This window comes from Phyllostomus discolor, chromosome 15 (assembly GCF_004126475.2).
Source record: "Phyllostomus discolor isolate MPI-MPIP mPhyDis1 chromosome 15, mPhyDis1.pri.v3, whole genome shotgun sequence".
NCBI classification, from domain to species: domain Eukaryota; kingdom Metazoa; phylum Chordata; class Mammalia; order Chiroptera; family Phyllostomidae; genus Phyllostomus; species Phyllostomus discolor.
In genome coordinates, this window is record NC_040917.2 from 14,451,546 (window position 1) to 14,478,579 (window position 27,034).

The following is a 27,034-nucleotide window of genomic DNA, read 5'->3' on the forward strand; positions in this document are numbered from 1 at the left end:
AGGAACGTCGCGGACCAGCGTCTCGGTGATCAGACAGTGGTGGCTTCTGGTGTCTGTCTTCTCACACATTCAGGAAATCGGCAGAGTGTGCTGAGGTGAACTTAGTTATTCGTGACTAGGAGCAAAATTAAAATTCAGAGGTTTACTTCTGAGATGAGTTATGCCGTTAGAGTCCCTAAAAAGTGGATTTCATGGTGGCAGAGTGATGAGGCTGGCAGATCTGTCCTTAAACCCTCCATGAACCTGGACGAAATGGTCACAGACAACATTTCAGGGCTTGACCAGGCAAACAAATTGAGAAACACCTACTCATGAAAAACCACTGAACTTTGGTTAAAAACAGCTCCCCACCCCCTTCCCTCTGCCCAGGTGGGGCAGCAGAGCTGCTGGCCTGGAGCCGCCTGTGAGCCCAGCGGCCCTGCTGCCCGAGGGCCCTGCTGCCCGAGAGGCTGGCCGGCCAGGGTTGGAGAGCTAACTACCCAGGCCCAGTGGTGTCACCACTGAAAACCACAGGCCAATGGGCCTGAGTGGGCAGCGAGAAGCTGCAGCATAACTAGCCTGAAGTCGCAGCCTGTTTGGGGCGAGTGGCAGGCCAGCCGGTCGGCCAAACACTCAGCCGTTTTTAGCTTGTGGCCAGTGTCGTTTGTCAGCCTTTGCCCTAAACCATTAGGTTATATGAAAGTAGAATTTGGAAAAATAAGGACATAAAATTTTACGGTTTTTGCCTTTTTAGCCTTCTTAGTTTGAATTTTCATTTTAATTCAATTATTTTATTCTGCACTGAGAATTTTTATATTAATTTTAAATCACTTTTCACTATTTGGTAAGTAGATAAAAGAAAGGCAAGTACCATATGATTTCACTTATGTGTGGAATCTAATGAGCAGAATAAACTAACAAAAGGGAAGCAGACTCATAGATACAGAGAATAGACTGACAGCTGTCAGAGCGGAGGGAGCTTGTGGGGCTGGGTGGAAACAGTGAAGGGAAAAAGCACACAGTGTGCCGATGATGCCGTGTTACGGAACTGCACACCCGAAGTCCGTGTAAGTTTATGAACAAGTGTCACCCCAACAAATTCGGTAAAAATTAAAAAAAGAACCTTGCCCTGGCTGGTGTAGCTCAGTGGATTGAGCTCAGGCTGCGAACTAAAGTGTTGCAGGTTCGATTCCCAGTCAGGGCACATGCCTGGGTTGCAGGCCACGGCCCCCAGCAACCGCACATTGATCTCTCTCTCTCTCTCTTTCTCCATCCCTTCCCTTTCTAAAAATAAATAAACAAAATCTTAAAAAATAAAAATAAAAAAAGAACCTTTTATACTTTCCTCTCTGAACCTCGCAAAAGAGAATTAAATAGACTTTCCTCATCAGTTTTTTATTATAGGGTTATATTTACTGTTAACAGAAATTGTGAGTCATTCCAAATTAAATACACAGTGCAGTCAATTCTCATTATTTGTGGGAGTTATGTTTAATGACACTGCTGTGAACACTGTTATTGGTGAATATTGAACCATTGCCCCGGGGGAAATAGGTGTAGGTTCCTCTGAGCCTGTGGTCCATACATTTTTATCAACCGATCAATACATAATGTTTTTCTACGTGTATTCCCATTTAAAGACGGCTTATTTAATAGATATTGCTGATCAGCCTGTGCCGAGCTCACGGCCAGCAGCACTGTCAGTCTTGCTGAACAAGTGTACCGCCACTTTCTGTTTTGTAAGACGCACCACAGCCTTCTTGCGTAGGGACAGAAGACGGCACTTGGGCACCATGCTTGGAGGCCACTTCAACAGAAAATCACCCATAGAAAGCACGGAAATGTGAAACACGTGGTACAGTTAGGCCCGAAGAGCATGCTTGTTTACAGTGTGAGAGCCGACCTAAGAAGGCAGGTGTCCCCTTGTCCAAGTCCAGCTGGGAGCGCGGGTGTGGGGCAGCCCGGGCTTTTCCTTGCTCTGCACGTGTGTACTGACGTGCTGTGAATATTGATTTGGGGTTACACATAAATTTCGGTGACCCGGCAGATGTGCCGATATGGACTACGTGAAAAAGGACTGTACGCTATCAGTCAGACTTTTATCTTTACTTTCATTTCATTCGAATTTTACGATAGCAGTGTTCATGGTCTAAATGTATCACTAACCATCTGTACCAAACTTACCAGTGTTTCCAAATTGAACATTTGCATATTTCCCGTTGACAGTTCATGTTTGTAGCCCAGCCCATAGGCCACAGGTATCTGTTTCTCACCAGGTGTGTTTACGTCCTGTAGGAAACGATGCCGCCACCAACCCACACTGCGTTTTCTGGCCACCACCTGCCGTTCGTGGGTTTTACCTATACTAGTAGCTGGTAAGTTTCAGATGTTAACATAATTTGTACAAGTTAAAGAAAATTAAAATGAATTATGATTTAAAATATATATAATGTATAAGAGAACTTTGTAAATCAAAAATTAAAAATAGTGTGAAGCTACTGCTGGGCTAAGTTAGACGTTTCAAAATGAATAGAACAAAAAGAATCATAACTCATTTTGGGCGAGAAAGACTAGGACAGATAGCTCCGAGTCTAACAGCAGTGGGGCGGGAAATAGGAGCGTTCCCTTGCTGTGGAGCAGATACTCTCTAGGCGTCAAGAGACAGAACTTGCAACTCATTAACCTTCACCTTCTTTTCACCAGCCCTTGTTCCACTCATCTCTTCTCTTTCCCCCTCACCCTGTTTCGGTTTCCTTGACAGCAACTCTGATAACTCCTTGTGAGTGTCCCTCAATTCCTTGACTGTCCCATTTTGTCACACTGGCTTTGCTAAGTTGACATTCATTATTACAATGCACTGTTCTGCCTGTACCTGTGCAGTTCAGCGTCTAGAAAAAAGTGTGTAGCCGTTTTTACTGGTCTCACTCTCCGGTCACGATTACCAACCTCAGGTTCCTTTTCATACACCCTGTTACCCTAGGGTGTGTGCACGCTTCCACTGTCCTGGAGAGCTGTCCCATATTGTACACTTTCCCCTGAACGCAGTCATCCTCACTCTCTCTGACCTCTCTCCCTCTCTCACCAAGAGGGTGAAGCAAACCACAGACATTTCCACAGCTCCCATCACCACGTTTGCATCCTGCACACCCCTGGGCCCACACGCTCTTCCTGTCACGCGTGAACTGTGGACTAGGCCCACCTGCCCCGGCCTCCCTCCCTTCCCTCCCTCTTGCTGCTCACTGCTACCTCATCAGTTTTCCCCTTTCTGTGTCGTTTGCACCATCAGATCATTCACATCAGCCCACAGGCATGCAGTTGTTTTCTCCCGTCTTACAGCAAAGTGTAAAGTCTCTTAACCCCACTTTCTTTACCTGCTACCAGCCATTTCTCTGCTCCACATTACAGCAAAATTACTTCCCACTGTTGCCTCTGTTTTGTCTTTTTTTCTCATTGTTTTTTTCTTGACACGGCTCCAGTCAAGTCTGTGCTCCCATCCCTCCATGCAGACTGCTTTCATCACTCTCACCACCGGCCTCCATGTTGCTAAAGTTAATGATCATTTCTTAGTCTGTCTGATTTGCCTGGTCTCGTCTAATTTGTCCTGGCTGTTTGCCACCAAAACACGCACTTCTCTCAGCTTCCGCGCACTCCCGATTTCTCCTTACCCTTCTGGCCACTCCTCAGCCCCGTCCGCTGCCTCCTCATCTCCCTTGTCCCACGGCTCCGTCTTTGGGTCTTTTCCACGTACACCCTCGGGTGCTCTCACAGATACTCACAACTCCTAGTGTGCATCTCCTGTCAGACCTCCTCCTGTTCTCCTTCAAGTCTCTCTTCCCCACCTACTTCAGATGTTCGTTCATAGCTTTGGTTCTTATTTTCTCTGCACCCAGCTGAGTGATCCTGCTAAAAGTTAAGTCAGATCAGGTCATTCCCCTGCTCAGGACCAACCCCCACCGCCCCCACCTCTGGTGACTTTGTACCTTAACTTCAAACCAGAGTTCTTCAAGGCCCTGCATGGCTGGCTCACTTCATTTCCCTTCTTGGTTCTGTCCTCTACTGCTCTTCCCCTTGCTCACTCCGTGCCAGCCACACAGGCCTCCCTCCTGGCCCGTGAGTGTGCCAGGCGTACTCTTGTTTCCAGGTTCTGCACTTCTGTTCCATCTGCCTGGAGTGCTTCTCCCCAATGTTCCCAGAGTCCCCTCTCTCTCTGGGCTCTATTCACAGTTACTTTCTGAGTGATGACTTTCCTGGCCACTTTATCTACATTTTTATTTCCTCCTCTCAATACTTTATTTCCTCCTTTCCTGCTTTTTTTTTTTTTTTTAGCATTTAATATTATCTAATGTACTGGATATTTTACTTATCTTGGTTATTTTTGTCTCCGTCACTGGAAAATAAACTCTACATTGGGCACATTTTGTTCTGCACACTGCTGAGTGTCAAGTACCTCAAATATTTTTATTTAAATTGTGTTACATTGAAGAAAGCATTTTACATTTGAATTCTGAATTTCAGGAAAGAGGACCATGGTGGTGCTATTGACCACAAGTTTACTGAGATGGTTACATTGTTTTAAACTGCCAACAACCCCTCAGCAAACTTCATTTTATAACTTTTGGTTATTAATATAAATACAGGGTAATTTGGACTATTTAAGTTTTCATTGTTAAAAATGCTTCTAAAAAGTCATTTATGCTGAGTTTGCAAAGAAGAAAAGTTCTACTGTCATTCTAGATTGCTACCATAAGTAGGTATTCAAATCCATGTTTTAAATAAACGGTTTCAAAAGATTATCTTTTTTCTTTAAAGTTTGTGTTTCAGTGTAACCCCACATGTTTTCCCTTCCTCCAGCGTCCTTTCTGACCGGAGCTGTTTGAGAGTCACCGCAGGCCCCGCCTCCCTGGATCTCGATGCCAGCGTCCAGAGGACCCTGGATAACAACTTAGCCACGGAAGCTTATGAAAGAAGAATTAAACGCCTTGAACAGGAAAAGCTTGAACTTAGTAGGAAGCTTCAAGGTGAATATATTTTAAAGATAATATGTTTCCTTTTTGAATTGGACTCAGTGTTAGGGGCTGTTTTTTATAAGTGGTTGCTTTATCTTGAAAAAAATTTTAATGAAGTAGAGAAAAATCAGATTGTAGAAATTTATGCAGAATATAGTGTAGTATTTATGTAAATTCACAAAATCAATAAGGAAACAAAATGGCATTTGTTCCCCACGGGTATTTGTGTGTACGTGTGTAAATACACACACACACACACACATAGGTGGATCAAAGTAGGTTAAATGACCAGCCATCAGTACCTAAAAGATAAATCATTAGTATGGATACAAAATAAAAAGAAGATAAACAATGTAAATAATAATAATACAAGGAAAAACTCTGTTTTGTGTGCTCACAACTGTAACCCTACTTTTGCCCACCCCTGTATAGAAAGATGTGGGAGTCATTACCTCGGAGAGAGGAAATGGGACTGCCGGGGGAAGGGAGCCCTTCTCATCCTAGACTTTTCCTCCTGTGGCTCCGCAGCCCTGAAGGCTGCAGCTCTTCGCCCGCCTCCCCGCCCTGGGCTGCAGAATCCAACGATCCCTCCCAGTGCTCGTCCCTTAGCCCAGCGGCACTGCACCCACTCGCCCACTCCCCTCTCCTAAGTAGCTCTTTCTTCTTTCGGCTCCTGGGGCGCTTTAACTCCTGGTTTCCTTTTTCCTCATCAGCTGGTTATTCTTAGTCCCATTTGCTGATTTCTCCTTAACTCTCTGATGTTAAGCTTGTTCTAAAATATGGTTCAATTCCAGTGTTTCCTTGTTTATTTTCTGCCTGGATGATTTATCCGTTGTTGGTCCTGGAGTACTGAAGTCTCCTACTGTTACTCCATCTTGTCTGTTTCTCCCTTTGGATCTGTTAGTATTTGCTTAATGTATTTGGTGTCACGTGTTCGGAAGCATATATTTTGCAGTTGTTACATTTTCTGGATGCAGTGACCCCTTGATCATTATGTAGGGACCCTTTTGTCCCCCCACCGTTTTTGCCTTGAAGTCCGTGCCACCTGATACAAGTGTGCCCACCTCGTTTTGGTTTCTGCTTGCTTGGAATGTTGTCTTCGGTCCCTGCGCTCGGAGCCTGGGTGTGTCTTCAGCGTTGAAATGTGTCTCCTTCAGGCAGCGTCTGGTTGGGCCCTGTTTTCTAATCCAGCAGCTGCTCTCTGCTTTTGGATTGGTGAATTCAGTCCATTTACATTCAGGGTGATTATTGATATGCAAGGACTTACTGCACATTTTTTTCCACTGTGGTTATTTTGAATCTCCATTTTTTTCTTTTTCCTTCTGTTTCTGTTTTTATTTAAATAATTATTATTGATTTTAGAGAAGGAAGGAGGGAGGAGAGAGAGAGAGAAACAGAAAAATAGACATTGATTTGTTGATCCATTTATTGATGTACTCATTAGTCAATTCTTGTACGTGTCCTGACTGGGGATCGAACCTGCGACGTTGGCATACCAGGAGAATGCTATAACTTTCTGTTTCTGTTCACCTTTGTAAGTTGATGGTTCTCCCTGGTGATGTGCTCATGCCCCCCTCCCTGCTTTTGTTTTATGTCTGTACTCCAGATTTTCGCTTTGTTGTTACCACGAGGGTCACATAAAACGTCTCGTGGATAAAAGTCTGTTTTTTCTGCTGATAGTCCTTTATCTTCATTCACCTATAAAAGTTCTGTCTTTCACCTCCCCTCTCATGTTTCTGATGTCACAAATTCTCTCTCTCTCTCCAGTGTGAATTTATTACCAAGTTATAGTAGCTATAGTTATTTTCCATGCTTTTTTCCTTTAACATTTATTCTATACTAAGAGTTAAACACTATTCTAAAATAGAGCTACAGTTTTTTCTAATTCTGGCTATCATCTTAATCAGGGTTTTGTGTACTTTCATCTTTCCATTTTAGGTTGAAGAGCTCATTTCAACATTTCTTGTAGGGCAGGTTCCTCAGCCTTGTTTACCTGGGAAAGCCTTACCTCTTAATAGCAGAGGGGGAAGTTGCTAGCTGGAGTGTTCTTGGCTGGCCGTTTTTATCTTTCAATACTCTGAGTGTGTGATTCCACTCTCTCCTGGACGGTAGACATTCTGCTGAGAAATCAGCTTATACCCTAATGAGGGTTCCTTTGTGGGGGTTTTTCCCCGGCTTTCCTTAAAATTAGTTCTTTATAGTGGACTTTCGATCATTTCACTTGACTATGTGTTGAAGGTCTTTTTGCGTTGAGGTAATAAAGTGTTCTGTCAGCTTCTTGGGCTTGGATGTCTGGTTCTTCCCCCAGGTTTGGAAGGTTCTCAGCTGTTTTTTTAAACGTTCTGCCTCCTTCTCTCTCTCTTGTCCTTCTGATGTGCCCGTTATTTATTTGTCTGACTCTAAGGGAGTCAGACAACTCTTGTTGGCTTTCTTCACTTTTTACAAAACTAATGCTCTCTCCTCTTCACCTGAATCCTTTGTGATACCTCGTACACAGACTGCTGTTCCCTCTTCCGTGTGGTCTGCTCCGTCCCCAGTGCTCTGCATCTCGTGCACGCTTCATCCCATCTGCTGAGTTCTTCAGCTCCAGAATTTTTGCTTGGTTCTTTTATCATTTCAGCCTCATTGGGAAATTATTTATTTTGTTCATCAATCTTATTACTGAATTCACTGAATTGCCTCACTAAGTTTTCTTTTACTCTGTTGAATGTCTTCATAACATCTATTTTGAATCCTCTATCAGATCGCAGTATTCCGTGTCCGTGAGTTTGGTTGCTGGAGAATTGTCATTTCCTTTTCTTGTCCTGCAGTACTGTGATCTTTCAGCGTTGTGTGAAATGTGCCTCTGCCATCACGTTTGAAGCTGCAAATGTCTTCCCTATTTAGGGAAGGCTTGGTTTCCTTTGATTCTCCTAACAGTTGAACAGCTTGGCAACCAGAAGCCTTTCTTTTGCTTTCCAGAAGGTGGCGATACAGCACAAGGTTCTGGTTACTCCTCAGGGAGCTGACTTGAAATAGGCTCAAATGCTGGTGGCGGTTAGCTGGAGCTGTGTGCTTAGCACGTGGGGCCCTGGGTGTGCTCCCGACCTGGTAGGGGGATCCTCAGGTTGGGGAGCCCCAGAGGTCTGTGGGCAGACAGCGTGTAATTTAGTTCTATTTGTCTGCCCTCTTCCCTTTCCTCTCCCTCCGTAGTCACCGAGGCCTCTCCTCAGAAAGCCAGGTGCTGCTGAAGAGCGTGTGGTTCCCCCAGCTGCAGTGCTCTGGGCCAGGCAGGCTTGGACTCACCACCCTCCCCTCTAGAAAGGGCTCTGCTGGCACCCCTCTGCCACAACTCCCACGGCTCTGGAGCCTCCCCTGGGTCAGGTCCACCCACTGTGGGTCCGAAGTGGGATGGACCTCTTGGGTGCACTGGACTGCTGGTCAGGAGCGCTTTTGTCTAGTTATGGCTGTCCAGTTCGGTGTGAATCTCAGGGAGTAGAAAGAGGAATGACCCATGTCACCGTGATGCTGATGCCACTCTGGTTTGATTTTTAAATGGTGTTATACCTACAGCAAAGTGTGCATAAATGTTCATGTATGTGCCCAGTCACGTAACCTTCACCCCAGTCAATGTGTAGAGCACTCCTAGCTTAGCATAAAGTTCCTCCATGACCTTGGCCCCTCTGTTTTCCACCACTCTCAAATAAACACTGTCTTAATACTTTTGTTACTAGTTAATGTTACCTGTTCTCGGACTTCATACAAATTGTATCATACAGTATGATCTCATTTGCATCTGGCTTCTTTCACTCAACACGTTGTGTTTTTCAGATTCATCTGTTACGGATTCATTAATAGTGTGTTCTTTTTTTATATTGCTGTTTAGTATTACATTGTACGTTAATACTAAAATTGTGTTTATCTAATGTCTTAGTGTGTTCTGGTTTGTATAACTAAATCCAACATATTGGATTTAAAAACCACAGAAGTTTATTTCTCACAGTCCTGGAAGCTGAAGTCCAAGATCAGCCTGCCCCCATGGTCACGTGCAGGTTCATAGCCAGTGCCTCCTCGCTGCGTCCTCATCTGGTGGAAGGGTCTGGGGATCTTCAAGGGCTTTCTTTTGTGAGGCCCTGACTTTATGCGTGAGGACTCCACTCTGAAACTTAAGCACTACCAAAGGCCCCATCTTCTAATAGCATCATCATTGAGTAGTTAGAATTTTGACATATTAATTTGGAGGTGGGGCACAAACATTTAGAACATTCCATCTGATTTGTTGCTGTTGAGCATTTGGGTTGTTTCCAGATATTGACTGTTATGAGCCTAACTCCTGAGAAAGTTCTCTCTCTCTGTCGGTCATATGTACTTACTTCTCCTGGACATCCACCTAGGAGTAGGATTCCTGGGTCAAGGGGTAGTGTGTTTTCAGCTTTTAGCAATTCTGGTATCTGTATACTAGAGTATGCTATGATTTTTTTTTAAGATGTTATTTATTTTTTAGAGAGGGAAGGGAGGGAGATAGAGAAAGAGACAGAAACATCAGTGTGTGGTTGCTGAGGGTTATGGCCTGCAACCCAGGCACGTACCCTGGCTGGGAATCGAACCTGCAATGTTTTGGTTTGCAGCCGCACTCAATCCACTGAGCTACGCTTGCCAGGGTGTATGCTATGATTTTAATTTGTGTTTCTCTAGTAAGTAATGAGTTTGAGTGTCTTTTCATGTGTTTACTATACATTTGGGTAGCCTTGTGAAGTCCCCATTCAATGTTCTTGCCCATTTTTTCCTGTTAGGTCTTTACCTGTGGGTTTGTTTTTTTTTACTTTTATTTATTTATTTATTTTTAAAGATTTTATTTATCTCTGTTTTTTTGAAAAATAACTTTTACCACTTCACAATGTAAAAACCTTACAACAGTCCTTTGTGTGATCATTGTCATACATTTTAGCTCTGTGTTGTAAACCTCTCAATGCATTTATGCTCTTGTTACTTTAAATATTTATTACTCATTAATTTTTTTAAAGATTTTATTTACTTATTTTTAGAGAGGGAAGGGAGGGAGACAGAGAGAGAGAGAGAGAAACATCAATGTGCGGTTGCTGGGGGTTATGGCCTGCAACCCAGGCCTGTGCCCTGGCTGGGAATCGAACCTGGGACACTTTGGTTCCCAGCCCGCGCTCAATCCACTGAGCTACACCAGCCAGGGCACTCATTAATTTTTTTAAAATATTTTTTTATTTACCTAAATATTTACCCTTTTAGTGCTCTTTATTTCTCCCTAGTGATTTGTTCCCATCTGGAATCATTTCTCTTTAATCTGAAAAACTTCCTTTAGTATTTCTTCAGATGTGTGACAAAAACCTCTCAGAGTTTGTCTTGAGATGCCGTGGCCTTCAGTTTTGAAGGACATTTTGCTGCACTGGAAGTCTGGCCTTTCCCCCTTTCGTTGCTGTCAGATGCCCCCCCACTGTTGTCCCGCCTCTGCTGTATCCGAGTGAACAGCTGTCCGCCTCGGTCTCTTGCGTGTGTGCTGGTTTTCCTCTCCCCACTCTCAGCGTCTTCCCCTTCCGTTTTAAGCAGCTGGACTGCAATGTGCCAGTGTGCAGTTTACTTGGTACTAGTGTGCAGTCCTGTGTGGGGTGCACCGAGCTTCTGGAATCTTGATGGATATCTTTTACCAATTTTGGAAAATTCTAAACTGTAATCTCTGGGGACGTACGTATGTGTTTCTTTGCCGCGTTCACTCCTCCCCTTCCAGGACTCCAGTGGTGTCTGTACGTTAGACCGAGGCCCACACTTCTTATCCCTGTTCCTCCCATCCTTAGTTTCTTTGTGTTTACTTGGAACATTTCCTGTTGACTGGCCTTCGGGTTCATTGCTCCTGTCCTCTACTGAGTCTTAATTTCAGATACTGTCTCTCTTAGTTCGGTAATGTCTGTTTGATTCTTTCGTAAGGTTTGCATTTTGGAAATTTTTTATCTTTATGTTTTTCTCTCTTTTTTAAAGTCCTTGTGTAATCATTTCAACCACGCAATTATTTGTGGGTCTGTTTGTATTTTCTGTTTTTTTCTCTTGATAATTGATCACACTTTCATGCTTTTCAAATGTCTCACAATTTTTACTGAGTGACAAATGTTGTGGATGAAAGTAACATATAGATGTTTGTGTTATTTTCACTCAAACAGGGTCTTCCCTTTCTTTGTTTCGGGCTGTGGGTAGTGGAGTTCTTAACCAACATGGGTTCATCGTCTCACTGAAATCGGAAGTAGGCGGTTCAGTGCTGAGATGGAGTTGGCATCTCTGGGATCGCACTGGCATCCCCTCAGGATCCCGCAGGGCTGCCGAAGTTCTGGATGTCCTGTCTTCGCGCATCCGCAGGCCCCAGAAGAGAAGTTTCCTTTCTCTCAGTCATCTCTTACTTAGTGGGAGATTAGAGTCTTTCTGTGAAGCCCCCTACTGGACTTCTTCTAAGGCATAACCAGGTCACACACCTAATTCTTAACTAGTACTGGCGATGTGGAATGGGGTTACCATCCACAGTTTTGGCTGGGCCCGCTTACCTGTGCGCACTGAAGCCTGACACCTGATCTGGTTTACGAGCAGAGAGAGAGGCCTCGCTGCTGGGCGAACACCCGACAGAGCCTGCCACTGGGGACCTGGTGCCTGGGCAGACACGGTGTTGGACAGATTGTCTGTTCTGATGCTAGGGTCCCTGGGGATGACAGAGTTGTGGTGGGAAGGGGGCAGTGCACGGTGTGTAAACCTGTTGTTCCAAGAACGAGCAGGGCAGTGGGTCACTATATACACAGGGAGTGGGCGTCGTAGCAGGCCTGGGACTTCCAGGGAGGACAGCGGTGACAAAGACGAGCAAGGACACCCCTCCCCCGTCCTGCAGAGTGTGGGGTGTCGGGGAAAAGCAGCTCCTGCTCATGTCCACTGGGTCTTCTTATGTCTCCTCATTCTTTCCTCCCAACCTAGATGTCTTTAAAATAGACAAAGGGTGTTCCTTTAAAAACAATAAATAAAAAAAGCACCAATTTTTAGCAAACCCAGAGGTGTAAGAACTACTTATTGGGCATAAAATATCATGAGTGGATGTACAATATGGTGTATTTTACACCTTTAATTCCAACTAACAAATATTTATTAACCACTGTGCATGACGATGATGATGGTATTCTCTGTATAGGTGGTGAAGATGAATTAGAAAAATCTATCCTCTGAAGGTCACAGTCCTTTGGAGCTCAGTCAGTTATGTATGGAATATATTTAAGTAATTACATAAATCAAGTAACAAATTACATAAAGCAGTATATAAATAAGTACAATCATGCACCATATAATGACGTTTCAGTCAACAGTGGACCTTATATACCATATACCATGGTGGTCCTATAAGATTATAATGGAATTGAAAGATTCCTGTGTGGCTTAGTGACACCGTAGCTGTCATAAAGTCATAGAGCAACCGTTCGTCATTTGTTTGTGGTGATGCTGGTATGAACGGGTATGTGCCGCCCGTCACGTAGAAACATCGCACATACGTGTCAGCAGGTTTGCATGACGTCTGTGCTTCTTACCCCCTGGCATAGCTGTGTGGCGCGTGACCGGTGTAGAGCAGGTAGAGGTATTTATGCGAACAAAAAACTGGGGTGAGGTAGAGACTTACTGTTTGGGAACTCTCTGTAAGATAGCAGAAGAACAATTTTAGGACAAGTGTGGTTTCATTTCTGACATAAATGGTTTTAAAGTGTTTTTTTTTTTTTTTTCAGTATCTTTTGATACTATCTGGGGATAAGCACCAATGAAGTTAATGTTTCTTTAATACCTAGATCTTCTAGCATCTTCTAACTAGAACCCCAAGGTAAAGAATCTCTAGTTTAACCAAACCGGTGAGCCAAAGTCATCTGTAGGTCTGCCTCAACTTCCATAGATAAAAATCGGAAGGCCAGCACTTCTGCATATTGTGTGTTAACACCCCCAAACCTTCCGCATACACCGTCTCCGTGTTTCGTACATGGTCTGACAGCGCTTTGGGGTCATCGTGTGATGTGCTTTCCTGCCCCCGCTGTGTGTTGTGTTAAGGACATATGATGGGGAGTTGTTTTATTTCAAATTAATGTGTTTACAAGCTTTTTTTCCCAGTGGGTAGATGTTTTGATTAGTAGAATTATATAAGGATTTCTCTAGAAAGAAACATATATTGCTGTCAGTTTTAAAAATTTAGAGCACAGCCCGACCCCTGATTCTCTCTTGCACTGACTTGTTTAAGAGTCAACGCAGACCGTCCAAGCTCTGCAGCACTCCACTGTCGACGGCCCCCTGGCGGCGAGCAAAGATTTGGAGATAAAAAGCTTGAAGGAAGAAATTGAAAAACTAAGGAAACAAGTAAGAGGTAAATTTCTGTTTCACTATTAACTCAGTTGAGTAGATTTTTTAAAATCTTTTATTTGCACACAAAATGCTTGTTCTTTGCCACGTGTTGCGTGGTTCGGGGCTGTGGGCCAGGGAGGGGAAGCGAAGTAAGACGGGTGTCTGCTCTGCAGGAGCTCACGTGTTGCTCTGGGGAGAAGATGCATGAGTGGTTTTTGCAGAACATGTGTGCGGGCTGTAAGGACAATAAACGTAGGTACACAGGAGAAGCACCCAGCCCCGATTTTAGTTCACGAAGGTGACTCTTCCGGAAGACCTGTTAGTTTGGGATGCTTCATTGGAGTTTGTCTGGCAGAGTATGCATTTGAGTAGGGGAAAGAGTGTTAGGAGTGAGGCGGGAAGGACAAAAAAATTCCATGTGTACAGGCATGAAGGCATGTGAAACTTTCTTTGTAACAGTTTATTTTTCAGTGTATTGCTGAGCTAGATTGAAAGTAAATTTGACAGCTCTTGATATACCTAGTGTATCCATTCATTCATGTACTACATTCATTCAACAAATATTTATTGAGTACCTACTGTGTGTACCAGGTGTTGTTTTGGGCTCCTGGGATGCTAGAAGGCACAAGTACTTAAAGACAGAGTGGAATAAGGGGAATGGGTCACAAGTGCAAACTGAGGAGTTTTTGAATTTTAAGTGGGGTGGTCCAGGTGTAAGCCTCATTGAGCAAGTGACCCTCCGGCACAAACCTGAAGAAGGGAAGGGGCCTGGCCATGCAACTGAATTGGGAACTTACGTTCCAAGCAGAAGGACCAGCCATTGCGAAGCCATATGGTCAGAATGGGCCTCTTGAGTCCAGATGAGACCCAGATGACAGCGTGGCTGGGGTGGAAGGAATGAGCATGCTGGGAGAATGAAGGAGATGAGCTGGGCGAGCACAGGGGTGGAGAGGGCTTTTCCTGACCAGTAGGGTTTCACTGAGTGTTTTAAGGACTTTGGGTTTTTTCCTGAGTGAAATAGGACACTTTTTCAGGGTTTAGAGTCATGTCTGTCCCCTCCCACCCCCTCCGCTAAGGTATGTAAGTAGAGGAGAAATCTAGTGAGTGGATAGAGGCACTGGGAGATGCCGTGCCCCTCAGGGTCAGAAGTACAGTTTCGCCCCCGAAGAGCTGCGCAGTATTGTAGGAATGAGAGCAAGATAGAAGAGCTGCGACCGTGTGCTCTCGTGGGTCAGAGAGACCCTCGGACCGTTCTCTCGGTCGCCCTTGATTCCAGTCTCAGCCCCTTTGCGGTTTACCAAACGCAGCTCCACAGACGACTCCAGAGAGTCTAAAATAAACTATGCTGTCCACAGCAGCATTTAGACTTTCAAAACCCCTGAGATGGATAACCTTTTATTATTAAATCTGTGACTGTGACTTTAGGGCAGTAAGTATTAGTAAATTACTGAATTTAAGAAATCTAGAACCAGTTGGTGTGGGACACCCTGACACACGTCAGTGACTCTGACTATCGGACCGACGTATCGTAAACACTGCCTCGTTCATGGACAGCCTTAAACTCAACCGTGCACAATGATGTGTGCATTTTCTCTCGTGCTTTAGTTTGCAAACAAGTCACCCAGGAATCGTGTTCAAATACAGAGTCTGGTTCAGTAGGTTTGGAGTGGGGCCCGAGATCCTGCATCGCTAACGAGCTGCCAGGGGGTGCTGATGCAGCCTGTCTGGGGTGACTCTCAGAGCAACAAGGCTGTAAAGAACAGGAAACGCCCTGCACGGAATTGTCAGTGAATCTGTTTCGATTTTTCTGTTTTCAGTGGCTTCAGTTCTTTAAATATTGCCAGGAATGTTTTACTTCAATCTATTATTAAATACTATTTAAATATATACTAAAATTAGTACTTTTACTTTATTTTGTACTCTCCTTTAACTGATAATGCTAAATGTTATTTAATATCATTGCTTTCTAAATTGGAGAGTTTGATGCAGGAATTTCTTTCTGGGCTCAAAGAACACGGGACAGAAAAAGCGTTTCTGTGCCGAGTCTTGGCTCTGGTACTCAGTCAGCCGTGTGACCCTCGGCGCGTTACTCAGCTCCCTCGAGTGCCAGTTTTTATCTGAAAAACAGAGGAACTGACTTCGATGGAAGGTGTTCAGGCACTTACTTTTGGAAACCAGAGTGTACTCTTGAGTCGTCGCGACTGAAACCAGGTCAGGTGATGTGGAGCCACGACATCGGAAGCAAAACCATCATACAGTGACTTGACGAACATCAGCACGCAGGTGCCAGCCAGCAGTGCAGGAGAACCTGCCCGCGTTGTGCGTGCGGCTGGTTTTCTTCTTCGTCACTTTTACACTATTCGTGGATTCTGGAGGCACTGTTTTTAGAAGTATGGCCTTTTAATTCTCATAGCTGTTCAAGGTGCTTGGTACAGGTTCACATTGGCATTAGCTCCTCACCATCTCTTACACAAATAGTAAACAAAACATTGTCGTCTCTTTTAGAGTCGAGTCACTTGGAGCAACAACTTGAAGAAGCTAACTCAGTGAGGCGAGAGCTAGATGATGCTTTTAGACAAATCAAGGCTTATGAAAAACAAATCAAAACGTTGCAGCAAGAACGGGAAGAATTAAATAAGGTAAAAAATACAGATAGATTGTTAAAGACTTTCCTGAATTCTTAATCTTGTTTAATTTGTGTATTGAAAGCATTCATATATAATAATACTAATGTAGTGTGTATTTTATCTGTAAAAATTGGTTTGAAAATTTAAGAATCATTTGGTGTATGTCATTTGATTAATAGCTGGTAATGAAAAAACATATTCTTGAGGCTTTAAAGTTCAGACTCTTGATTTTTTTTGGAAAGTTAATGAAAGAACTGATTAAAAATGAAAATTATTGAAAAAGAAATGTTATGAAGAAATAGGAGAATAGTAAAATCAGTTTAGTCTCTGTGTACAAATTAAAGATACAGGCACGTTTTCATTGTGACTTGCTGATATCAACATTCTTAAGATTATATTAGAAAATTTCTTCAGTGCTTCAGTGATTTTTTTAAAATGTCGGTTCATCTTTTAAAGCATAGGCGAACAAACTAAAATGATTTCCATAGGAGCTCTGTGCAGCACTTAGCCAGCATCAGACACACCAACAGAACGTATAACAGCTGGAACACCAACACGGCCCGATAGGGAAAATAAAATTCAAGCACTAGGGAAAATACTTGGCTTAAACTACACTTTGTGTGTATCTCGCCTTTCACTGACCGATATTTTAAAATGTTGGAATTAATACTAGCCAATGCAAAAGAGAAATGAGTAGCTTATGGTGTAGTATAAATTGTATGCAGTGATACAGTGTATGACACATTGATAGTACAGAAAGAAATCCTTCTGCGGGAAACTTATAAGTCTTACTTTCAGTAAAGAAATGGAGGTACTTAAAAATAACCTTTTGCTGATGTGGCTAATAACAAAACACTAATAGAGAAATCTATAAAGGTTATATTGAATTAGGTTAGTAAATTGAATTTTTACTTTCTTCTTGATACAGTTTCAAGCAGTGTTGTGTATAGATTCCTTTAAATTCATGGCCAATTTAATATTTGGAATTTATAGTAGATGTATTTGTTTTAATAATATTGTAGTAATGTCAGTGGTTACTGTTATGTATTTAAAGGTAGGACTACTCAGCTAAGCTTAGTTAACATAACGAGATGAGAGTCTGATATCTAGATGTATAATAAATGGTTACTATTAATTATAGTGTATTTACTAATATACTATTTATGTTAATATACAGGGTCCGGCAGAAGTAAGGCTTGAGTGTGGTTGGTAGGGTGTGTGAATGTCTCACACGAGATGGACAGCAATTCGAACACTTCACCTAAAATCATATGGTGTGCTTGAGTGTGATGTTGTTTGTTATGTTACAGAATTACATGCTTATGATTTTGTAATTAAAAAAAAGGTTATTTATGCTGGACCCTGTATAATAATTATCATATACCGCATAACTATATAATGTATAATTTATAATTATATAATGTATAACAGTATATTAATACATAGGTTAATAATACTATATTTTGAGAGGAGAATAATGCTAAAAAGAAACATTATATACATAGAGTTTTAAATGATTTGGTTAATATCTTATAGGTAGCAGATACTCTTTAAAGATTTTTTTCACACTGACTGGTGTTGCTCAGTGGATTGGGTGCTGGACTGGGAACTGAAAGGTGTCCATTTGGATTGCAGTCAGGGCTGTGCCCGGGTGGTGGGCCAGGTCCCGGTTGGAGGTGTGTGAGAGGCAGCTGGGTCACATCACTGCCTCTCTCCCCCTCCTCCTCCTGGCCTTCCCCTCTCTCTAAACATAAATAAATAAATAAAATCTTTTTTAAAAATCCCAAGGACATTTTTTAAGAGGATTTTTTCCTTTGATGCACGTGAAAGAATAAATGTAACATTATGTAAGTTTGAATGTAGTCAAATTTATAAATAGCTTTATGGTTCATGCCTTTTTTGGCTTGTGGAAGAAATCTAAGTTAAAAAACAATTCTCCTAAAATTTTATCTCAAAGTTTTTAAGTTTGGTGTCTCATACTTAAATTTTAATGCACCGGAAGTTATTTTTGTGTGTCATGAGAGCTAAGCTCTGATTTCACTTGCCCCGTGCGGCTCACCAGGCCCTCCTTTCCCGGGGTGTGCGGTGGCGCCTCTGCCGTGCATTGGATTTCCCCTGCGCATCCGCCAGTCTCTGTCTCAGTTCTCTGTCCCTGGACGACCGTGGTGGCATTTGTGTTAAAATTACATTAAGTCTAGGGAGCAGTTTCGGGAGAATGGACATCATTGTAGTACTGCATCTTGAAGTTCTTACTGCCCATACTTAGTAATATTATACTAAACGTACACGCAGACCTCAAGAGCAGAGCAGATTGTTACGATTTACAGTCGTCCCCCTTATCCACAAGGTATATGTTCCTAGAGCCCCAGTGCGTGCCTGAAACCGTGGGTAGCGCTGCCCCCGTACATATCAAGTAAAATAAGGGAACTTGGATGTGGGCACTACGATGCCCTCACAGAGGGCCGAGAGGGCCACGGAGTGGCACTCACCAGCGTGCAGTGTCTGCAGTGTGGACACCCCGGACAGAGGGGTCTTTCGTCCCGGGCAGGGCAGAGCATGATGGTGTGCGATTTCATCACACTATTCAGAAGGGCAGGTGATTTAAAACTTCTGAATTGTTTCTTTCTGGAATTTTCTATGTAATGTCTTTGGACCTGGGTTGACTCAGGGTAACTGAAATCACCCAAAGTGAATCCATGGATAAGGGGTTGGGGGAGACTGCTATACATACAGCCAAAAACCAAAAATGGTTCCCTGGGTGCAGTCTTGCTTTGGGGCAATGCAGTGATTGCTGGGTGGTTAGGACCCGACACATACACACGCAAAGTCTGTGCTGCAGCTTAGGAGCCCCGGGCAGGCGAACCGGTATGTGTGTACATGGAGAAGAGAAGCACATGCTTCCCGCTTCCCCCCACCTGCATCCACCCTTCTGAGACTTCCCTTGGAAACCTCAGGAGAAGGATCCAGGACACCTGGGAATATTTTAAATAAATCATTCCGGTGGAAAGGTGTGCCCAGAGTTGCCAGCTTTATAAAGAGGATATCTCCCTGGTTCAGGCTCTTAACTCTCTCTCTGCTCCTTCTTGGAATGGGAACACATACGTCCAGGAGTTAAATCTCTTTGGGTTTTCTCACTATCTAAGTTACACATAAATTACTTTAAAAGTCTTTCCCAGGTCTCACGTTTCAGTAATATTTTCTTAGAAAGACCTAACTGTATAAAAACATAATATTTTCTGTGCACTTCACAGTCTTTTCATCCGCAAGCATGCTGTATCTCTCCATATCTTTAAAGTCCTTTAAGATGTTTTTCTGTAAAATGGTATATCTGTCCTGTTTGCTTTTCCTTAAATTTATTATCCTACTTTTTTCATATTTTAGATGGTATCTCTAAAAATTGTTTTTTCCTGATTTTGTTCTAGCAATGTTGCTAAACTCGCACTAATAGTAATAGCATATTCGAGACTCTTTCAAGTTTTCTGCAAATAATGACCGTTTCATTTCTCCCTTTTTATCTCTGACTTTTCTCTCCTTCCCTCTGTCACCGCACCGGCGCAGAGCTCTCGCACCGCGTGGGTCAGCCGTGGTGGCAGCAGACATTCCTGTCTCACCCCCGGTTTCAGGGCAAATGTCTTTCTTGTTTCACCACTAATGTTCTCTGTGTGTTTTTGGTGAATCTTACCAGGTTAAGGAAGTTATCTTCTGTTTTCTTTTGTGCTAGTCATTTTGATCAGTAATGGGTACTGAATTTATTAAATGTGCTTTTTATGCACACTGTTGTAACAAGTTCCTAGGACATTAATACTCATCGATGGAATTATATGATTCCTTAATAAATTGGTGTAGTGAATTACATTTATAGACTTTTTTTAACATTAAACTACTTCTGCATTTCTGGGTTAAATATAAATTGCCCATCTCCTTTCTTCTAAATAACATGATAGTACAGGTGACGCATAGCATCAGTTCTAATAGCATTATTTTAAGTGCTTTACATATATTAGATCATTTAATCTGTGTAAGTGTCCTGTGATTTAGGTGACGGTGTTACTATTCTCACTTTACAAAGGATGAGACTGAGCACAGAGAGTTAAGTGCATTTGTTCAAGGTCATAATAGAGCTAGAATGTGATGGCGCTGGAATCTCAACACAAGGAGTCTGGTTCCAGAGGTCATGCTTTGCACTTCACATGTCGCTGAACTAATTTGCTAAAGTCTTTTTTTTTTAGGGTTTTTAAAATTTGTTTTCATCAGTAAGATTAGCCTGTAATTTGATTTCCCTTACCTTTCCGGTCTTTTCTTGATAATCAAGGTTCTACTGGTCTCATAGAATGAGTTAGGTAGCATTGCCTCTTTTTCTGTTATTCAGAAAAGTTTGTATAAGAGGAACATTTTGAACCTTGAAACACTGGAGGAATCAACTAAAACCACCTGCGCTTGGAGGTTCTCTCCTGCTAGGGGCTGGGAGAGCTTTATTGATTTAGCAATTTCAGTTGTTACAGGACTATTCAGGCACTTTATTTCTTCTTGAAATACCATTGATAAATTATAAATTTGCAGGCATTTGTTCATTTCCGAAGTTAACAAATTCATTGGTATAAAGGTTTTCCATGTGTTCTTTTATTATCTTTTTTGGTGTCTCCTAGGTTTGTAGTTATAACCCCTTTCCTAAGAACTTCCTTGTGCATTTATTCTTGCTCTGTTTGATCTCATCAGATGTTTGCTGTTTTATTATTTTTAAAAAAACCAGCATTTGGTTTTGGTGATTCTCATTATTCTCACATATCTTTTTCATTTATTTATGCTCTTTATCTTCTCATATTTGGAGGTAAGGGTTAATGTGTTGCTCTTTTTATGTAAAAATTCATTGCAAGTCAAGCATTTTTTTAAGTTTCAATATAAGTATTTCAGGCTTATAAATTTTCTGCCAAAATTTCCCTCCTACTGCAAGTTTTACAATGCACTAAACATTTTTAGTTTTTAAAAATAATTTGGTATTTTTATGATCTTTCTTTTTGACCAAATTATTACAGAATTTTGTCTCTGTATTTTTTATTTCTCTTTAAATGGTAATGTCATTAAAAGAACTTGATCTGTATAAGGTCTGTTCTTTGAAATCTACATGATTGCTTTATGGCCTATGCTGTTCCATTTTTAAATGTTCAATACACACTTGAGAAGACTGTGTCCCCAGTATTGGGAGCAAACTTCTATATATGGAACTTGTCAACTGAGCTTTTCAAGTGTTATTTTTTTATATGCACAGATACACATTAAGTATCACAAAATCTTAACTTTGACCATTACATCTTGTATTCCTGTGTTCTTTATTCATTTGTAGAAACCAGGGTACCAGAATGTTAAATCAGCTGTTCCTTTGCAGTTAGCATGAGGAATCGAGACTATGAACAGAACACCATGCTCACAATAGCTGTTCAAAAGTACTTTATTTCTTTTAATGTTATCCTAAGGTGAATAATTTTGGCTCCTCTTGACTTCATGATAGCAACTTTGACGGGCAAATTTGGTCCCTAGGTTGCAGAATTGGTAACTTATATTCTTTTTACGAAACTGTAGGAACTAGTCCAGGCTAGTGAGCGATTAAAAAACCAGTCCAAAGAGCTGAAAGACGCACACTGCCAGAGGAAGCTGGCCATGCAGGAGTTCATGGAGATCAATGAGCGGCTCACAGAATTGCACACCCAAAAACAGAAACTTGCTCGCCATGTCCGAGATAAGGAAGAAGAGGTGGACCTGGTGATGCAAAAAGTTGAAAGCTTAAGGCAAGAACTGCGCAGAACAGAAAGAGCCAAAAAGAGGTTAGTAGTCAGGCGAAGTCTCCAGTGTCCGTTGTAGTGATGAAGCTGCTTTTTCAGACCAGTGAAATGCTGCGGGTTTCCTTATTTCACTTTTGAAAAGGATTATTTTTTTTAGTTTGGTAATATTGTTTAATGTGAATCGCAACATTCGTGTTATCTTCCTATTACAAGGTAAATGCCCATGGGGAACCCGTATTATTGGAAAGCAATTATAACGATAAATCTGCTTTTTTCACTTTATTTTAAAGCTGGAAGTTCACACAGAAGCTATAGCCGCCGAAGCGTCTAAAGACAGGAAACTGCGTGAACAGAGCGAACACTATTCTAAGCAACTGGAAAATGAGTTGGAGGGACTGAAGGTATCGTTTGATTTCATCTTTACGAAGCCGAATTAACTTTCTCTTCTTTAGGTTTAAATGGAGTGTTAGTTATGTGCTCTTTTGGTGTAGAGTAAAAATTAGCTACCTTCCCAACCTAGTGTTCTTAATTCTCATTTTTACCAGTAGAAAGCTCATACTGACTTCCCATTCTTGGTGGAAAGAAAGGAGGATGGTGTTTAGCGGGAAGAAAAAAACCTATCAGGAAAGAGTTCAAACATTTATGCAGGACTGCACACCTGGACAGGATCTACCGGTCGTATGCCTGGGAGGCATGGTTAGCTATGCAGCCCTCTGTCTTGTAAATGACCTGGGGGCGGCTCAGAGGTGGCTCTGTAGATACTTTGGTTAGGTGAGGTAGATCGCCGTGGGCATGGACTAACACATCTCAGCAGAAGCGCTTAGCAGGGGAAATCCTGTGCCCGCTCTAGAGAGCTGGACCACCTGGTTTCAGCCCCTAGCCTTGTCAGTTACTGGCTGTGTGATGCTGCACACAACCTTGAACCTCATGGGGCCTTACCTTTCTCATCCGTAAAGCCCTCACTTATTTGTTGTGTGTAAGGAGTACCTACATATGTGTGTAAGTTAACTTACCATAATTGCTCTGTAATTATTACTATAATGATGTGTACTTCAGAGAGAATTGGGATTAAATGGACATCATGTTTCTACAACACTGAATTATAACCTGAATGTGATACATGCCTTTTCTCGACTCAAACCTTCGCATATCCTGTTCCTTCTGCCTTGTCTGTCAGCCCCACCTCCACCCGCTCCTCGTACAGCCACGCCTAGTCCAGAGTCTCGTTCATCCAGCAGATGCGGGAATCAAGTTGGGTGTCATCTCAGGAAGCCTAAGTATTCCTTATTCTGGGCCGATACAGGGTTCTGTTAATAACTTTAGCATGGCTCTCGCCCGGGCTGAGTGGCTCGGTTGGTTGGTGGTGGCTTCGATTTCCAGCCAGGGCATCTACCTAAGTTGTGGGTTTGATCCCCGGTCAGGGCACGTACAGGAGACAACCGATGAATGTTTCACTCTCGCATTACTGATGTTTCTCTCTCTCTAAAGTCAATAAACATATCCTCTGGTGAGGATTAAACAAATGTACACTATATATTGAAAAAAAATCCACTATAAATGGAGCTGTGCAATTCAAACCTGTGTGTTTGAGGGTCGGCTGTAGCTGCAAAAACTCGCAAACCAGTAACCTAACATTTAGCTCTTGAAACTAGAAAGAGAGGATGAAAGGGAACTCAAAACTAGCAGAAGGAAGGGAATAAAGATTACAGCAGAGTTTTAAAAGTGAGATTAGAAAAATAATAATTAATGAAACCAAGTTGATTCCTTGAAAGAGCAACAAAACTGACAAACCTTTAGCTAGACTTACAGATAGAAGGACTAAACAAATGACATCAGAAATGAAAGTAGATACATCACTACCTGTCATCAGAAAGCAAAAGGATTTTAAGGCAACACTATGAATAGCTGTGTGCCAGAAAAGTAAATACCCTAGATGGAACAGACAGATTCTGGAAGCACACAAGTTACCTACACTGATTCAAGACAAAGTAGAAAATTTCAGCAGGCCTGTAACAAGTGAAGAGATTAAATCCTTGATAGGAAAACTCCTGACAAAGGGAAGTCCAGCACCAAATGGCCTCATTAGTGACGTAAACCAAATACTTAAAGAAGAATGAACTCCGATTAGACTCTTCCAGATAAAACAGGAGTAGGGAGCGCTTTCTAATCCATTCTGTAAGGCCACCCCCACTCTGATACCAAAGCCATATTAAAAACATAACACACACACACACAAAAAGAAAATTATATACTAGTATTCCTAAATATAGATGCATAAAATCTCAGCAGAATACTAGTAAGCCAAATCCAAAACTTTATTAAAAGCATTACACACCATGAGAAAATGAAGGTGGCTCAATGTAAGGAAATAAATCAGTGTAGTGAATCACATTAATAAACCTAAAGAAAAAAATATCATCTGAATTGATGTGTATATGTCATTTCAGAAAAACCAACATCTTTTCATGGTAGAAGCTCTCAGAAAACTAGGAATAGAAGTGAATGTACTCGATACGATAAAAGGTTTTTATGAAAAACTCACAGCTAACATCATCTCTCTTCACAAGTCACATTATTTTAAATATTTAAAAATCCCAGAGAATACTACTAGCTTCGAGTCTAGCCTCTAAGAAGCTTAGAAGTCTCCACTGTGTCCTAACAACAAGTAAGAACCTGAACAGATTGAGAAATCAACAACTCTTCTTAGATCTGTAAGAGAAATGATGTCACAGAAGTAACCGCTGCCCCCAAATTGGAGAGACTGCAAAGCAAATACAGAGAAGCACAACTCAGCAGAGCAGAGGCCTTGCGGTCAGTCAGTGCCAGCGGAGGGGGTACTGGAACGGACAAAGAGCTGGAGGCACCCGTGTGAGTAAGACCAGGAGTGAAAGGCCAGGGGAGCCCAGGCATCAGGGGACCCCCCGCCCCAGTCTTCTGCGTTTTCTCTCCCGCACCTCTCCGAAGTTCGCACAGTGGGTGTCCATGTGCCGACAGTAGGGGAACCACATCTACAGCACTCCGTTTTTCTTCACAAGGTCTGTCCTCGGGAGAGACTCTTCAACCAGAACCCAGCTGGTGGGGCTCTGTCAGCACAGAACTGCCTTGAAGGAAGGGAAGTAACGGAATCACAGCCCACTCGAGCCGTCCTGTTCAAACTAACGAGAAGGGAGGAGAAAAACTGGAAAAGTCCTCTGCAGTTCCTGGTCCAGAGGCCCGGGCTCAATAAATCTGATCTCAGGACAGTCTACTACCACGTTACTAAAAGCCTGTTATAATGAAATACGCACAAAATGTACACGGGGGGCATTACACAACTCTGATGAAAGAAATCAAAGGAGAACTAAATAAGCGGAAAGAGACTCCACATTCATGGATAAGAGACTCGGTGTCCTTAGATGTTAGTTCTTCCCATCTGTGGGTTTGACGCGTCCCAGGCAGAGTCCCAGCAGGTTCTTGTGTGGACGTCAGCGAACAGCCTCAAGTTTACTCGGAGGCGAACTCCCCCGAGGAGCCAGCACTGCCTTGAAGGAAGAGAACACGGTCGGAAGACTGACGCTCCCTGACCTGAGGACTTAACGCTGAAGCTGCAGCAGGCAGGACCACGTGGCCTGGGCAGAAACACGCACAGATAAAGCTCGATAAATCACCTTGGACAAAGGGGCAAGGGCAGCGCCGTGGAGCAAAGGTTGTCCTTTCAACAAATGCTGCTAGAAAAATTCGGCATCCGCGTGAAACAAAAAAATCTAGACACATGCCTTGCACCCTTCACAAAAATTAACTCAGAATGGATCCATGATACATGTAAAATCAAGATTATGGAACTCCCACAAGATAATATAGGGAGAAAACCTTGATAACCTTCAGTATGGCAGTGACCTTTTCACATAGCATCGAAGGCACACGAAATCAAACAATTGATGTGTTAGACTTCATTGAAATTTAGAATTTCTGTTCTGTGAAGGACGCTGCCAAGAGAATGAAAAGATGAGACATAGACTGTGAGAAAATACAGATGAAAAGACTGTTACCCAAAGTAGACGGAGGGCTCTTAAAACTCAGCAGCAAGGAAACAAGCAAGAGCAACAGGGCTGCCAGATGGCCGCACAGTAATCAGCTGTGTTCCTGTGGCTGGCAGTGAGCGGTCCCCAGAGGACTTCAGGAAAGCACTTCCCATTCATGATAGCAGCGAGAAGAGTAAGGTGCCCCAGGACAACTGTGACCAAGAAGGTTCAAGACTGGTGTACTGAAAGTTACAAAGCATTGCTGGGAAAAACTAAAGGAGACCTGAATGAGTATCATTTCATGAGTGAGTTATTTCATGTATTGTAGTGTTTTCCAGATTCATCCATTCTGGAGCATGATCAGATAGGCAGCTTCATCCCTTTCTGTGGTTGAAAGATAATCCATTGTGCGTACAAACCACATCTTGTTTCTCCATCTGTTGGTGGGCTCTTGGGTTGTTTCTGCCTGTTGGCTGCTGTAATACTGCATTGGTGAACTCTGGTGTACAAGTAGCTGTTGGAGTCCCTGCTTACAGTTCTTTTGGAAATGGACCTAGAGTGAAATTGTGGTCATGTGGTGATCTTTGTGTAGTCTTGAAGAACCACCAAGCTGTTTTCTCATCCTTGCAAACACTTAAGTTCTTTTTTTTCTTTCCTTCTTTTTTCATTCTTTAAGTTTTAGCCACCCTAGTGAATATAGAGTGGTATCTTGTAGTTTTAACTTCATTTCCCTCATGTTGCACATCTTTTTATGCACCTATTGGCTGTTAATATATTTTCTTTGGAGAAATGTCTATTCCAGTTATTTGCCCATTTTTTTTATTGGGTCATAGGAGTTCTATATACATTCTGGATATCAGACCTTTATTAGGTATTTGACTTGCAAGTAATTTCTTCCATTATTTAGATTGTCTTTTCACTTTCTTAAAAATGTCCTTCGATGCAGTACTCTCAAGCTTTTTTGTAATGGGGCCCAGTGCATCCGAGTCAGGGTGCTGGCAGGGCTGGTGTCTGGCGGGCAGCCGGCACACTAGCCCTTCCTCAGTGTATAGTAGTACCTCCTGCGTCCCTGCCTGGTCTTTGCGTCGCGTTCTCCCTGTGTGCGTGACCTTGGGTCGTTTTAGGGCCCACTCTACTGACCTCGTTTTTGGTTGATCAACTCTGTAAAGACCCTGTGTTTATTTTTTTCCAGCCTTGTTGAGGTATAGTTGACAAATGAAAACTCTCTATTTAAGATGTAAAACATGATGTTTAGATATATGTATACATTATGGTCATTTACACCTCAGTCA

General features: G+C 42.5%; 1 protein-coding gene across 8 annotated transcripts in view; it reads left to right on the plus strand.

Moving 5' to 3' along the window:
• The window catches only part of CDC42BPA (CDC42 binding protein kinase alpha), a 178,235-nt gene that overhangs the window by 80,147 nt on the left and 71,054 nt on the right, over positions 1-27,034 (plus strand). For 5 of the 8 annotated variants that reach the window (XM_036016237.1, XM_036016238.1, XM_028531092.2 and 2 more), the window contains 5 exons: positions 2,275-2,354; positions 4,831-4,997; positions 13,237-13,359; positions 15,843-15,976; positions 22,032-22,142. In XM_036016237.1, coding sequence (XP_035872130.1) covers positions 2,275-2,354; positions 4,831-4,997; positions 13,237-13,359; positions 15,843-15,976; positions 22,032-22,142 — 615 coding nt within the window. Of the gene's footprint in view, positions 1-2,274; positions 2,355-4,830; positions 4,998-13,236; positions 13,360-15,842; positions 15,977-21,541; positions 21,788-22,031; positions 22,143-27,034 lie in introns of all 8 variants that reach the window. The other 3 variants (XM_036016241.1, XM_028531089.2, XM_028531088.2) reach the window with 1 other exon arrangement.